The sequence below is a fragment of the Thunnus albacares genome, chromosome 3, assembly GCF_914725855.1.
Source record: "Thunnus albacares chromosome 3, fThuAlb1.1, whole genome shotgun sequence".
Lineage (NCBI taxonomy): Eukaryota > Metazoa > Chordata > Actinopteri > Scombriformes > Scombridae > Thunnus > Thunnus albacares.
The window spans coordinates 36723958-36736953 of record NC_058108.1 but is presented as its reverse complement, the minus strand read 5'-3'; the positions used below and the strand labels follow the sequence as shown (position 1 = coordinate 36736953).

At 37.9% G+C, this 12996-nt stretch overlaps 2 protein-coding genes across 5 annotated transcripts; both read left to right on the top strand.

The window, feature by feature from the left end:
• The first annotated feature begins 2014 nt into the window (after window positions 1–2014).
• On the top strand, window positions 2015–4332 carry LOC122974587 (E3 ubiquitin-protein ligase TRIM39-like). Its single transcript, XM_044342585.1, has one exon. It carries the CDS (start codon window positions 2015–2017, stop codon window positions 3656–3658), a length of 1644 nt encoding a protein of 547 aa, XP_044198520.1. The 3' UTR covers window positions 3659–4332.
• A 6619-nt stretch (window positions 4333–10951) lies between these two features.
• LOC122974455 (E3 ubiquitin-protein ligase TRIM39-like) lies at window positions 10952–12782 on the top strand. Of its 4 annotated transcripts, none has more exons than XM_044342498.1 (2): window positions 10952–11178; window positions 11215–12782. In XM_044342498.1, exons 1-2 carry the CDS (start codon window positions 10952–10954, stop codon window positions 12593–12595), a joined length of 1608 nt encoding a protein of 535 aa, XP_044198433.1. In that variant the 3' UTR covers window positions 12596–12782. The 4 variants fall into 4 exon arrangements, with proteins under 4 accessions (XP_044198433.1, XP_044198439.1, XP_044198447.1 ...); XM_044342504.1 differs by having other exon boundaries at window positions 10952–11623; window positions 11675–12782; XM_044342512.1 differs by having other exon boundaries at window positions 10952–11633; window positions 11757–12782.
• Window positions 12783–12996: the final 214 nt, after the last annotated feature.

Here is a 12996-nt window from a genome sequence, read left to right as displayed (position 1 = left end):
ATACTTTGAGTTATTAGCTGATATTTACCTGAAATCCTTTATTGTGTTCACATCTTTTCAATTAAAAAAATCACTAAAATACATTATTTGTCAAGAGGTGCACAGACTTTTACATACAACTGTATTGTATGGTATGGAATTGTTTTAAGTATTGTAATATATATTGTATGTAGATTATTTTAATAAATAATTTAACTAATTTAATTTTTTATTTCAGTCTCATTTATTTCATTAAAATACTACTTTATCTATTTTCTTACTGTAACTTGAATTTTCTAATAAAAGGTTTCTGTTACTGCAATAAAAGTTTCTTAAACAGGGAAGATCATTACATCATCAAGATTTACTAAAACAGGTTGAGGATTCAAACCATCCAACTCCTGCTAACAAACACTTTTTAATTCTTTAAATGTTCCAAACCTCAGATTGACAGCAGAGCTGCTGACATGACGTTAGCTCTGTGGCTAACAGGGTTCACACTACAACTCCCAAACTCCCAAAGGACAGTGCTGGCAGTGTGAAGCATCACTCAGTACAGAGATGATAGATTCTACATTTATCCCTGTCAGGACTGTGGTGGTTCACCACAAAACAGTCTGAACTAATCGGCTTTACAGCAAAGGAACAAATAAGGTAGAACATGAAGCAAAATATAGAAATTGTATCTGCATGAGATAAAATAAAATCATCCTTTGGTTGTTGTCGACTGTCTTTCACCTCATTTTGTGAAGTAAACTGGAAACTGTTTGTAGAAGTTAAAAAATGTGTTTTTGAAATAACTGTTGATTTAACATCAACGTTGACCAGACGACATTTGTTGAACTCAGTTCAAGATAAAGAGAAAAAGAAGTTAATAGTTACATGAAAACTTCAGCAAAAACAACTGGCTGCCTGTAAATAATCTTGTAAATCAGAGGGAGGAAACAAACTCACAATCAGAGCTGCAGTAAGAGGAGGAGCAACACTGGAAAGACAATAGAGCTGCAACGTCACTCTCCTGAAATGAAACTATAAGTTTGTCAGAGTGACAGCAGAGCTGCAGTCGAGTCTCTCCACTTCTGTCCAAATAAAAATTAAACTGAGTTCATCAAGTCTTTCTCAACAACACAGCAGAGTCTCTGCCAAACACTGGTGAGTACAACTGATCATATTTAATGTTTCAACAACCAGCTTTAACACAGCAGACAGGAAGTTCCACTCTTTTCATTTCATACTGACACTTGTGAAATTAGTGACAATATAACTAAAGATGTTTTTACACAGATTCAGTGAAACAACTTTAATTGTTTTTTAAACAGTCTCTCTGTGTCAGTTCTCAGGACTTTTGTAACTTGTAACTGAATCTCTGTGGTTTGGAGTTCAGCTTCACTCCAACCTTCCTGGTCTTATTACTATTTACTGATCACTTCCTACAGACACACTGCATTCTATTTCCTGTAGCTGTTTCACATTAAAATCTTTCTACCAACAAGCAGCAGCTTTTATTGTGAAGCAGCTGGATGTAATAAAAGGTGTTTGTCACCAAGTTAGCAGAGCTTTGTTAGCAGTGCTATTCTTCAATAACAGTTGGTCTACACAACAAGATATGGACATATTCTGTGTTATGTTGTCAGTGGTTCATTTTAAAGATCGTATGGAAGAACAGTACAAGCAGAAACAGCCACAATGAGCTGTTAGATAAAGAGCTGCAGATGACAGTCTCTTACTGTGTTTGTGTAAACCAGCTCACATAAAACACGTCATCAAAGTAAACAACAACTTTAAACTCACCATGCAGCCTTGTGGATAACTGTTTGAGCTGCCAGCACGACTTCAATGATCACGATTGCTCACGACTCCGTTCACGTGTTCCCATCCCGATCAATAACAGAAATATAATTCAATATTACTTCACCTAATATCACATGTTATACTTAATACAAAAGTAATTGTCCTTATTTGTTTATAAACAAATAATAGAAATTTAATTTAAAAACAAATTGTGTTTTTTGTTTTTCACACTCAGTGTGTAGATATGTCTGCTGCCAGCTGTCTGCGATCTGAAGATCAGTTTCTGTGCTCCATCTGTCTGGATGTGTTCACTGATCCAGTCACCACATCATGTGGACACAACTTCTGCAAAAACTGCATCACTGAACACTGGAACAGTAATGTCCAGTACCTGTGTCCCATCTGTAAAGAGGTTTTCAACACAAGACCTAAGTTGAGGGTGAATACTTTCATCTCTGAGATGGTTTCTCAGTTCAGACAGGAAGCTCAACAGAAAGCCAGCAGCAGCAGCTCAGAGCAACAAGCTGCCAAACCAGGAGAAGTTCCCTGTGACGTCTGTACTGGAACCAAACTGAAGGCCCTGAAGTCCTGTCTGGTGTGTCTGACCTCCTACTGTGAGACTCACCTGGAGCCTCATCTGACAGCTTCAGGTCTGAAAAGACATCAGCTGATGGACCCTGTGGAGAACCTGGAAGACAGGATGTGTATGAAGCACGATAAACCTCTGGAGCTGTTCTGTAAGACCGACCAGACATGTGTCTGCATGCTCTGCTCTGTTTTAGACCACAAGACACATGAGTTTGTTCCTCTGAAAGAAGAATATGAAGGAAAGAAGGCAGAGCTGGGGAAGACAGAGGCTGAAATTCAGCAGATGATCCAGAAGAGACAACTGAAGATTCAAGAGATCAAACACTCAGTCGACCTCAGTGAGGAAGATGCAAACAGAGAGAAAGCAGAAGGTGTTCAGGTCTTCATCGCTCTGAAGGAGTCTGTTGAGAGAAGCCTGAATGAGCTCATTGAGACGATTGAAGAGAAGCAAAGAACGACAGAGAAACAGGCTGAAGACTTCATCAAAGAGCTGGAACAGGAAATCTCTGAGCTGATGAAGAGAAGCTCTGAGGTGAAGCAGCTCTCACACTCTGAAGACCACCTCCACCTCCTCCAAAACTTCCCATCCCTGAAAGCTGCTCCACCCACCAAAGACTGGACAGAGGTCAGCGTCCGTCCACCATCATATGAGGGGACTGTGGTGAGAGCTGTGACTCAGCTGGAGGAGACGCTTAGTAAAGAGATGAAGAAGCTGGTTGAGGCTGAGCTGAAGAGGGTCCAGCAGTATGCAGTGGATGTGACTCTTGATCCTGATACAGCACATCCTAATCTCATCCTGTCTGATGATGGAAAACAAGTAAATGATAGTGATGTGGGGAAGAATCTCCCAGACAACCCAGAGAGATTTTCTGATTGTTGTTGTGTTTTAGGAAAGCAGAGTTTCTCTTCAGGCAGATTTTACTTTGAGGTTCAGGTTGAAGGGAAGACTGACTGGGATTTAGGAGTGGCCAGAGAGTCGAGCAACAGGAAGGGAGACATCACACTCAACCCTCTGAATGGTTACTGGACTATATGGTTGAGGAATGGAAATGAGTACAGTGCTTGTAATAACCCTCCAGTCCATCTCTCTCTGAAGTCTCAGCCTCAGAAGGTGGGGGTGTTTGTGGATTATGAGGAGGGTCTGGTCTCCTTTTATGACGTAGATGCTGCAGCTCTTATCTACTCCTTTACTGGCTGCTCCTTCACTGAGAGACTCTACCCATACTTCAATCCCTGTCCTAATGATGGTGGTAAAAACTCTGCCCCTCTGATCATCTGTCCTGTCAATCAAACTGAGTAGAGTAATCACCTGTTTTATGTCATAAATGTGTCTTTGTTTTTGAAGAGAGTAAATATACAAACACATTCTTGTTTATTATGAGAAAAAACACAAACTAGGATTTCTATCTAAAATTAAATCTCTATTTAAACATCTGATCAAATCCACAGAACTTTAGTTTCATTTCTAGTCAAAAACACAAAGTTTCCAAAAAGACAAAACTTTCAGTTTGAAGTGAAACCACAGAAAACAAAGTGTGAATATTTCACAGTGTCATAAAGCTTCATTGTAGAGTTCAGCTGAGACCATGACTCCACAGAATACGTGGAAACTCAGAAACTCAGTAGTCTAACTCAGACTGCTGAAGCTGAATAGAAGCTTCACATCAACTTTTAAATGACTGTGTGGACACACTGTGGATTTTGGCCTCCATCACTTCCATTGAAAGCACATTTGAAGGATCTTTTAATATCCAGTATGAACAGGAGGAATGATTACAGCGAGGAAAACCTCTTTCACTGTTCATATGGACACCTGACTGTTGGTTTAACACACACTTGAAAAATTGTGAACCCGTCCTTTAATGTCTGTATGTTTTTGAAAAAGGTTAATTAAATATATACTGATACTGTACATGTATTTCTGTGAAACTGTTGTCCATCTACTCAGTAAATTAAACACATAAACAATGGTGAGATATGTGTTGATATTCTTTGTGTAAGAGTATTATGACTTTATTAATGAATTACCTTGTTATTGGGGGGACCACATCTTTTTTGGTTAGGATTTGTTAGTGCCGGGAGAGAGCACTAACCTTTGTTCACTTTAATTTAATCAATGACGTTGAAGTCTCACAATCGTAAGTTCTTGTCCCTAACAGTGATCTCTGTTTACTGCAGCTCAAAGAAACAACCAAACACTTTTAGGATAAATGACGACATTTATTAATAGCTAAAGGTCTTGAGGATACATGATAAAGCATAAGATAATATACAGAAAATAACATATAAAAATAAAATAAAATTAAATAAATAAATAAGGTATATGAATAATAAAAATAACAAAGAAAATTATTCAGCAAGAGTGGCTTGAGGTGCGTGACTCGAGGCTTAACGTGTTGCATCGGGGAATGCTAAGGGGAAAACTAACTCAACTTCTCCAAATCAATTCTTTTAATTTTAACGTTATTCCACATCAACCCTTGATCACAAAACCATGTTACGCCTCACTGCTGAGGTATGTCGTCGTGGTAGAGGCGTCATCTTGGCAGGTCCAGCGTTGTTTGACGCAGCGGTGTTGCAGTGAAAGAGCCTGGATTAGCTGTGGGCTGTGGCTCTTCTTCTTCTCCTTCTTCTTCTTCTGGAGATTAAGTTGAGGATTCAGGCTTTGGTTGGCTGTGGAGACTTGAGTTGCGTCTACTTCAAAATAAAATACTGTACATGTTTACTTCAAAATTAAATCATTATACGCGGAAATACGAGACCTAATGTCAAATTAACTTGTTGCAATAAAAGGTTAAATACGGATATATTTGGTTGAAAAACAAATAAAAGAGACATCTTGAGAATTTTCTTGAGTTCTTGGAGGCCAGCTCAAAGAGGAATCTCTTATAGGCTGTTTTTATAAGTTAGGATAAAACGGGAGGAGTTTGGGTGAGTTCTAAAGGGCTTTGCGCCGAATTATTGATGAATATTCAATTTCTTTGTTCTAGGGGCTTTAGGTGTGGCTGGTGCTTTGCAGCCTGCGTCTCCTGAAGTAAAGGAATTTTGTAGAAGTCAAATTCTGAGTTTTTACATGCAAAAATCACACTACAGAGTCACTGTGGCCTAATATGTCACATTAGCTGTACATACATTCTTTTCATAATGTCCGAGCATTTTGTGATATTTTCTGATTGATAACGGTTAAACAGTTTACATATGTTTCATAATAAGTCAGTTCTTCTTAAAACAAACATTAACCTTCATATTAACACTTCATGATGTCTAAGCATACAACCTTCACTGATTCAACTTTCTCAAACTATTTACACATCTCAAACCATCTACTGAAATAAAGTTTAATACTATAGTGAAAGGAACTAAAGTTAGGCAACACTTCTGTGATTAGATTACTTTCAGAAACTTATATTTAAATATAAGTTGAACATAACTCTTACTTCATAATATGAAAGCATCCAATGTGACTATTGTTTAACAATAAAAGAAAACTTTAAACTCAAATTCTTCAAACATTATATCTTTACATTCAATTACTTCAAAAACTTAATTCTTTCAACACAACTGCCTCTCTAATTTAACTATTAAAATATGATTGTTTTGAAAGTTAAAAGTATGAAAGTTAAACACTTGGGATAATAAAATCTAAGTCTTATATCTCTTTAGTAGATAGTCATACACCTATGAAAGTTATACCATTCTTCTTGTATTTACATGACAAATAACATGATATAAGTTGCATAATGATTATACATTTAATTTACATGAATTTCAGGTTTGCCTCAGATTTGCAGGGAGGTTTCACAAAGTCCTCAGGAATGTGGGTTCGTTTTATGGCTTTGGTGATAAGAGTCTGTTCTCCATCTATAAGGTGGGAGTTCTTTTCCTCCGGTCCAAGTGGCCTTAGGGTCAGTTCATGCTTTTAGTTCGTGTCATAATTCAATTTATCGAAATAGTTTCTTTCTGAGTCTGTTGAGCATCTCTGGTCAACCCTCACTTAGGGTTACAAAGGTCAGTTCTGCAGGCCGGGGGTATGCTATTACAAACTTAGGAATCCAAGGAGTCTGTCTCTTATTTTTCGTAAGAATCAAAGATTAGTTAACACAATTAAAGAACAAGCGGTTGTCCTCCTACATCCCCCACTCAGCAGAGGGGCTCGTCCAGAGGTCTTCGGCCGTCGAGATGAGGACAATCGTCAGCAGACAAGAAAGGTTATATAACAACACTTACGATCAGAGTTGATGTCTTGATAAGACTATAAGTAAATCAAATAAAAGGAAAACTAGTAGAAATAAGCCAAATACTAGATTCAAAACTTGAAGGGTTACTTTGGGTTTATTCTAGGTTGCCTTACTAGTCTTATATAAATTCTAAAATAATATAGGCTTTATTAAAGTCACACAAAGCAATAACAACTGTTCTATTCCATCAATCATAATCATAATCTGAGTCATCATCAGGGTCAAATCTGTAGTCAAATTTTCCTCAATGCTAACAACTGATACACTTAAGTACATATGTGGTTGCCTTTTCATTTTCACAAATCCTACTGTGGTCAGTTCACGCAGTTGTCAGCTGGTTAGGGTACGTGGTCATGCCATTGTCATGCTTTCCAATCATTAATCTTAAATCTTCCAAAGAATTCCTCTGCTCTGAGATTATAGACTTGGCTGGATTCACCATGTCTGATTTTGTATAATTTAGGTCAAAAAGAGTGATTTGTTTCCTTGTATCAAAATCAGAAAATTGTATAGGTGGATTCATTTCAGAGAACCCACTAATAGGTGTGTGATTTTCAATTTCTTTCTGAGTTACTGTGTAAAATATATATATGATTCTATTATCTCTAAAGTCATATAAATAATATAATAATAAAAGAATTCTCTACAAGACTGGTCCAGGTATCATCGGATAATTCGTAATTCATTTGTAATTCAAAAACCCAAAAAACAGTAAATCTGTTATTTGTTTCAAAACAAAAAACAAAAAAACGTTTTTGGTGTCAGAATCAAATAATTAAAAACCAATCAAACCCGGCCCGTTGTTGGTTTTTTCTGATTTGTTATCGTTATTCCTTTTTGGACTGAATATCCAGCAGGTCTGCGGACATTCAGCCAATTCGTTTTTGCGTTTGAAACCAAAAACTGAAGTCACATGACTTTTTCCTTTTTTCATTTTAAACCAAAAACGAAAAACAAAATCACATGATCTATTCCTTTTTAGTTTCCCAACGAAAATCCAGAAAACCAAATTCAAAAGACCGCGCAAGTTTGGTGTAGAAATCAAGTATTTTTGTCAGTTTTGTACGATAGCGGAAGCGACTACATTAGCCTACTCATGATCCTCAGCGACCGTTGCTAACACGTGAAATAACCAGTTCAGTTATAATAGCTAATAAGTTCATGCTAGCAGGCTAATGGCTAATGCTAGTGCTAACGGCTAAAGTCTGTTAAAATAAAGCTTGAAAATCATAACTGTGATTATTATTTTCATCCCTATCTCACAGTAAATACAAACAAACCTTGACTTGGCCTGAAATGATCTTCTAGACTTCTGATGAGTTTCTAGCACTGTTAAGCAGCTATCATTACAGCTAACGTTGTTTGTTTATTTTTGGGCAGCAGGGGACAGTTGGTTTGATTTGACCTCACACGGGGCACCATAAATGTAGGAGTATTAATACTTTATAAATGGGTCTGGTCTCCTTAGTTGAGTTAACACAATTAAAGAACAAGCGGTTGTATACCTACATTTGCAACTTTGAAATAAACCACTGGACCAGTTTTTTTTATGTATAATTAATGTTTCTGATATATTTATTGATTTTCTCATGTCTTTCTGTAATTGTGCATTTCGTATAGACAGGGCTGTAGCTACGATTTTAGAAATACTGAGTCCAAATTCTCAATATTTTAAAGAAAAGTTGTACAATTGTGAGAAAAAAGTTGTAAAAGTTTTAATATTTTGAGAAATAATCATAATAGTATAGGTTGCTTCAAGAGTAAAATGTTGTGTCTTATGCTTGGATCAGGTTGATTAGGTTTGCTTGAAATTTGGGGGAAGTGACCTTTAAATAAATCTTTATTTCTTGTATCTCTGTTTATTTGTTGTTGTGATCTTTTCCCTCATTCAGTAGTTTCCAGGTATGTTTGTGTCCAGTCATGTTCCTGCAGCAGCTGTTGTTTCCTCTCATTCATTCATGTCAAAGTGTTAAACAGACTGAAACAGGCACTGAGCCCTGTGGCATTATGGGTAGACCAGCAGTGAGTCCAGTCCATCAGCAGGGGTAGCTGTTGTTCCAGCGTCCACACACACACACAGTCTGCATCCTGTCAGACTGTGATAACTTGATATTTGGAGGCCTGATGGTGTCGGAGCATTTAAACAGACAGTCACAGCAGCTCGTGTGGCAGCATGAATGAACACACAACAACAGCCAATCACATAAAGAATACGATTATTTACACATGAAGAAGTAATCACATTAATTTACTAATTACTCAATAGCAAACATAATTAGTTACTTTACAGTTGCTTGTTCCATCTTCTGCATTTAAAGGATGTGTCTGATGATTTTCTGTATCTCATGTTTGGATCCAAACCAACAATGAACTGATCTACTAACAATAAGAATTTATACACTTTGAGTTATTAGCTGATATTTTACCTGAAAACCTTTATTGTGTTTATAGACTGTTTACATCTCTTCAATTAAAAATCACCAAAATATGTTATTTATCAAAAGGTGCCAAAACTTTTGCATATAGCTGTATATACCTAAACACTACAGGATCCTTTCTGATTAAATATTTGCACTTTCACTTATACAGTTTCAGGTATTGTAATATATATTGTATGTAGATTATTTTAATAAATAATTTAACTAATTTAATTTTATTTCAGTCTCATTTATTTCATTAAATTAGGAGTTCATCTATTTTCTTGCTGTAACTTGAATTTTCCCCCCGATGAACAATTAAGTTTGATCTAATAAAAGGTTTCTGTTACTGCAATAAAAGTTTCTTAAACAGGGAAGAACATTACAGTCATCAAGATTTACTAAAACAAGTTGAGGATTCAAACCATCCAACTCCTGCTAACAAACACTTTTTCATTCTTTAAATGTTCCAAACCTCAGATTGACAGCAGAGCTGCTGACATGACGTTAGCTCTGTGGCTAACAGGGTTCACACTACAACTCCCAAACTCCCAAAGGACAGTGCTGGCAGTGTGAAGCATCACTCAGTACAGAGATGATAGATTCTACATTTATCCCTGTCAGGACTGTGGTGGTTCACCACAAAACAACTAATTGGCTTTACAGCAAAGGAACAAATAAGGTAGAACATGAAGCAAAATATAGAAATCGTATCTGCATGAGATAAAATAAAATGATCCTTTGGTTGTTGTCAACGGTGTTTCACCTCATTTTATGAAGTAAACTGGAAACTCAGTTCAAGATAAAGAGAAAAATAAGTTAATAGTTTCATGAAAACTTCAGGAAAAACAACTGGCTGCCTGTAATTAATCTTGTAAATCAAAAGGAGGAAACAAACTCCCAAACAGAGCTGCAGTAAGAGGAGGAGCAACACTGGAAAGACAATAGAGCTACAACGTCACTCTGCAGAAATGAAATTATAAGTTTGTCAGAGTGACAGCAGAGCTGCAGTCGAGTCTTTCTCAACAACACAGCAGAGTCTCTGCCAAACACTGGTGAGTACAACTGATCATATTTAATGTTTCAACAACCAGCTTTAATACAGCAGACAGGAAGTTCCACTCTTTTCATTTCATACTGACACTTGTGAAATTAGTGACAATATAACTAAAGATGTTTTTACACAGATTCAGTGAAACAACTTTAATTGTTTTTTAAACAGTCTCTCTGTGTCAGTTCTCAGGACTTTTGTAACTTGTAACTGAATCTCTGTGGTTTGGAGTTCAGCTTCACTCCAACCTTCCTGGTCTTATTACTATTTACTGATCACTTCCTACAGACACACTGCATTCTATTTCCTGTAGCTGTTTCACATTAAAATCTTTCTACCAACAAGCAGCAGCTTTTATTGTGAAGCAGCTGCAGGGAATAAAAGGTGTTTGTCACCAAGTTAGCAGAGCTTTGTTAGCAGTGCTATTCTTCAATAACAGTTGGTCTACACAACAAGATATGGACATATTCTGTGTTATGTTGTCAGTGGTTCATTTTAAAGATTGTATGGAAGAATAGTACAAGCAGAAACAGCCACAATGAGCTGTTAGATAAAGAGCTGCAGATGACAGTCTCTTACTGTGTTTGTGTAAACCAGCTCACATAAAACACGTCATCAAAGTAAACAACAACTTTAAACTCACCATGCAGCCTTGTGGATAACTGTTTGAGCTGCCAGCACGACTTCAATGATCACGGTTGCTCACAACTCCGTTCATGTGTTCCCATCCCGATCAATAACAGAAATATAATTCAATATTAATTCACCTAATATCACATGTTATACTTAATACAACAATAATTATCCTTATTTCTTTTTGAACAAATAATTGAAATTTAATTTAAAAACAAATTGTGTTTTTTGTTTTTCACACTCAGTGTGTAGATATGTCTGCTGCCAGCTGTCTGCGATCTGAAGATCAGTTTCTGTGCTCCATCTGTCTGGATGTGTTCACTGATCCAGTCAGTACACCATGTGGACACAACTTCTGCAAAAACTGCATCACTGAACACTGGAACACTAATGACCAGTACCTGTGTCCCATCTGTAAAGAGGTTTTCTACACAAGACCTAAGTTGAAGGTGAATACTTTCATCTCTGAGATGGTTTCTCAGTTCAGACAGGAAGCTCAACAGAAAGCCAGCAGCAGCAGCTCAGAGCAACAAGCTGCCAAACCAGGAGAAGTTCCCTGTGACGTCTGTACTGGAACCAAACTGAAGGCCCTGAAGTCCTGTCTGGTGTGTCTGACCTCCTACTGTGAGACTCACCTGGAGCCTCATCTGACAGCTTCAGGTCTGAAAAGACATCAGCTGATGGACCCTGTGGAGAACCTGGAAGACAGGATGTGTATGAAGCACGATAAACCTCTGGAGCTGTTCTGTAAGACCGACCAGACATGTGTCTGCATGCTCTGCTCTGTTTTAGACCACAAGACACATGATGTTGTTCCTCTGAAAGAAGAATATGAAGGAAAGAAGGCAGAGCTGGGGAAGACAGAGGCTGAAATTCAGCAGATGATCCAGAAGAGACGGCTGAAGATTCAAGAGATCAAACACTCAGTTGACCTCAGTAAGAAAGATGCAGACAGAGAGAAAGCAGAGGGTGTTCAGGTCTTCATCACTCTGATGGAGTCTGTTGAGAGAAGCCTGAATGAGCTCATTGAGACGATTGAAGAGAAGCAAAGAACGACAGAGAAACAGGCTGAAGACTTCATCAAAGAGCTGGAACAGGAAATCTCTGAGCTGAAGAAGAGAAGCTCTGAGGTGAAGCAGCTCTCACGCTCTGAAGACCACCTCCACCTCCTCCAAAACTTCCCGTCCCTGAAAGCTGCTCCACCCACCAAAGACTGGACAGAGGTCAGCGTCCGTCCACCATCATATGAGGGGACTGTGGTGAGAGCTGTGACTCAGCTGGAGGAGACGCTCAGTGAAGAGATGAAGAAGCTGTTTGAGGCTGAGCTGAAGAGGGTCCAGCGGTATGCAGTGGATGTGACTCTTGATCCTGATACAGCACATCCTAAACTCATCCTGTCTGATGATGGAAAACAAGTAAATCATGGTGATGTGAAGAAGAATCTCCCAGACAACCCAGAGAGATTTTCTCTTTGTCCTGGTGTTTTAGGAAAGCAGAGTTTCTCTTCAGGCAGATTTTACTTTGAGGTTCAGGTTAAAGGGAAGACTGACTGGGATTTAGGAGTGGCCAGAGAGTCCATCAACAGGAAGGGACAAATCACACTGCAGCCTCAGGATGGTTACTGGACTACAGTGATGAGAAATGGAAATGAGTACACAGCTTGTAATGACCCTTCAGTCCGTCTCTCTCTGAAGTCTCGGCCTCAGAAGGTGGGGGTGTTTGTGGATTATGAGGAGGGTCTGGTCTCCTTTTATGACGTAGATGCTGCAGCTCTTATCTACTCCTTTACTGGCTGCTCCTTCACTGAGAAACTATACCCATTCTTCAGTCCCTTTCTTAATAAAAGTGGTAAAAACTCCGCCCCTTTGATCATCTGTCCTGTCAATCAAACTGAGTAGAGTAATCACCTGTTTTATGTCATAAATGTGTCTTTGTTTTTGAAGAGAGTAAATAAACAAACACATTCTTGTTTATTATGAGAAAAAACACAAACTAGGATTTCTATCTAAAATTAAATCTCTATTTAAACATCTGATCAAATCCACAGAACTTTAGTTTCATTTCTAGTCAAAAACACAAAGTTTCCAAAAAAACAAAACTTTCAGTTTGAAGTGAAACCACAGAAAACAAAGTGTGAATATTTCACAGTGTCATAAAGCTTCATTGTAGAGTTCAGCTGAGACCATGACTCCACAGAATGTGTGGAAACTCAGAAACTCAGTAGTCTAACTCAGACTGCTGAAGCCTCATATAAGCTTCACATCAACTTCTAAATGACTGTGTGGACACACTGTGGATT

Excerpts from the sequence above, each read along its gene's own strand:
- LOC122974587 (XM_044342585.1), top strand. The coding sequence starts at position 2,015 with ATGTCTGCTGCCAGCTGTCTGCGATCTGAAGATCAGTTTCTGTGCTCC.
- LOC122974455 (XM_044342491.1), top strand. The coding sequence starts at position 10,952 with ATGTCTGCTGCCAGCTGTCTGCGATCTGAAGATCAGTTTCTGTGCTCC.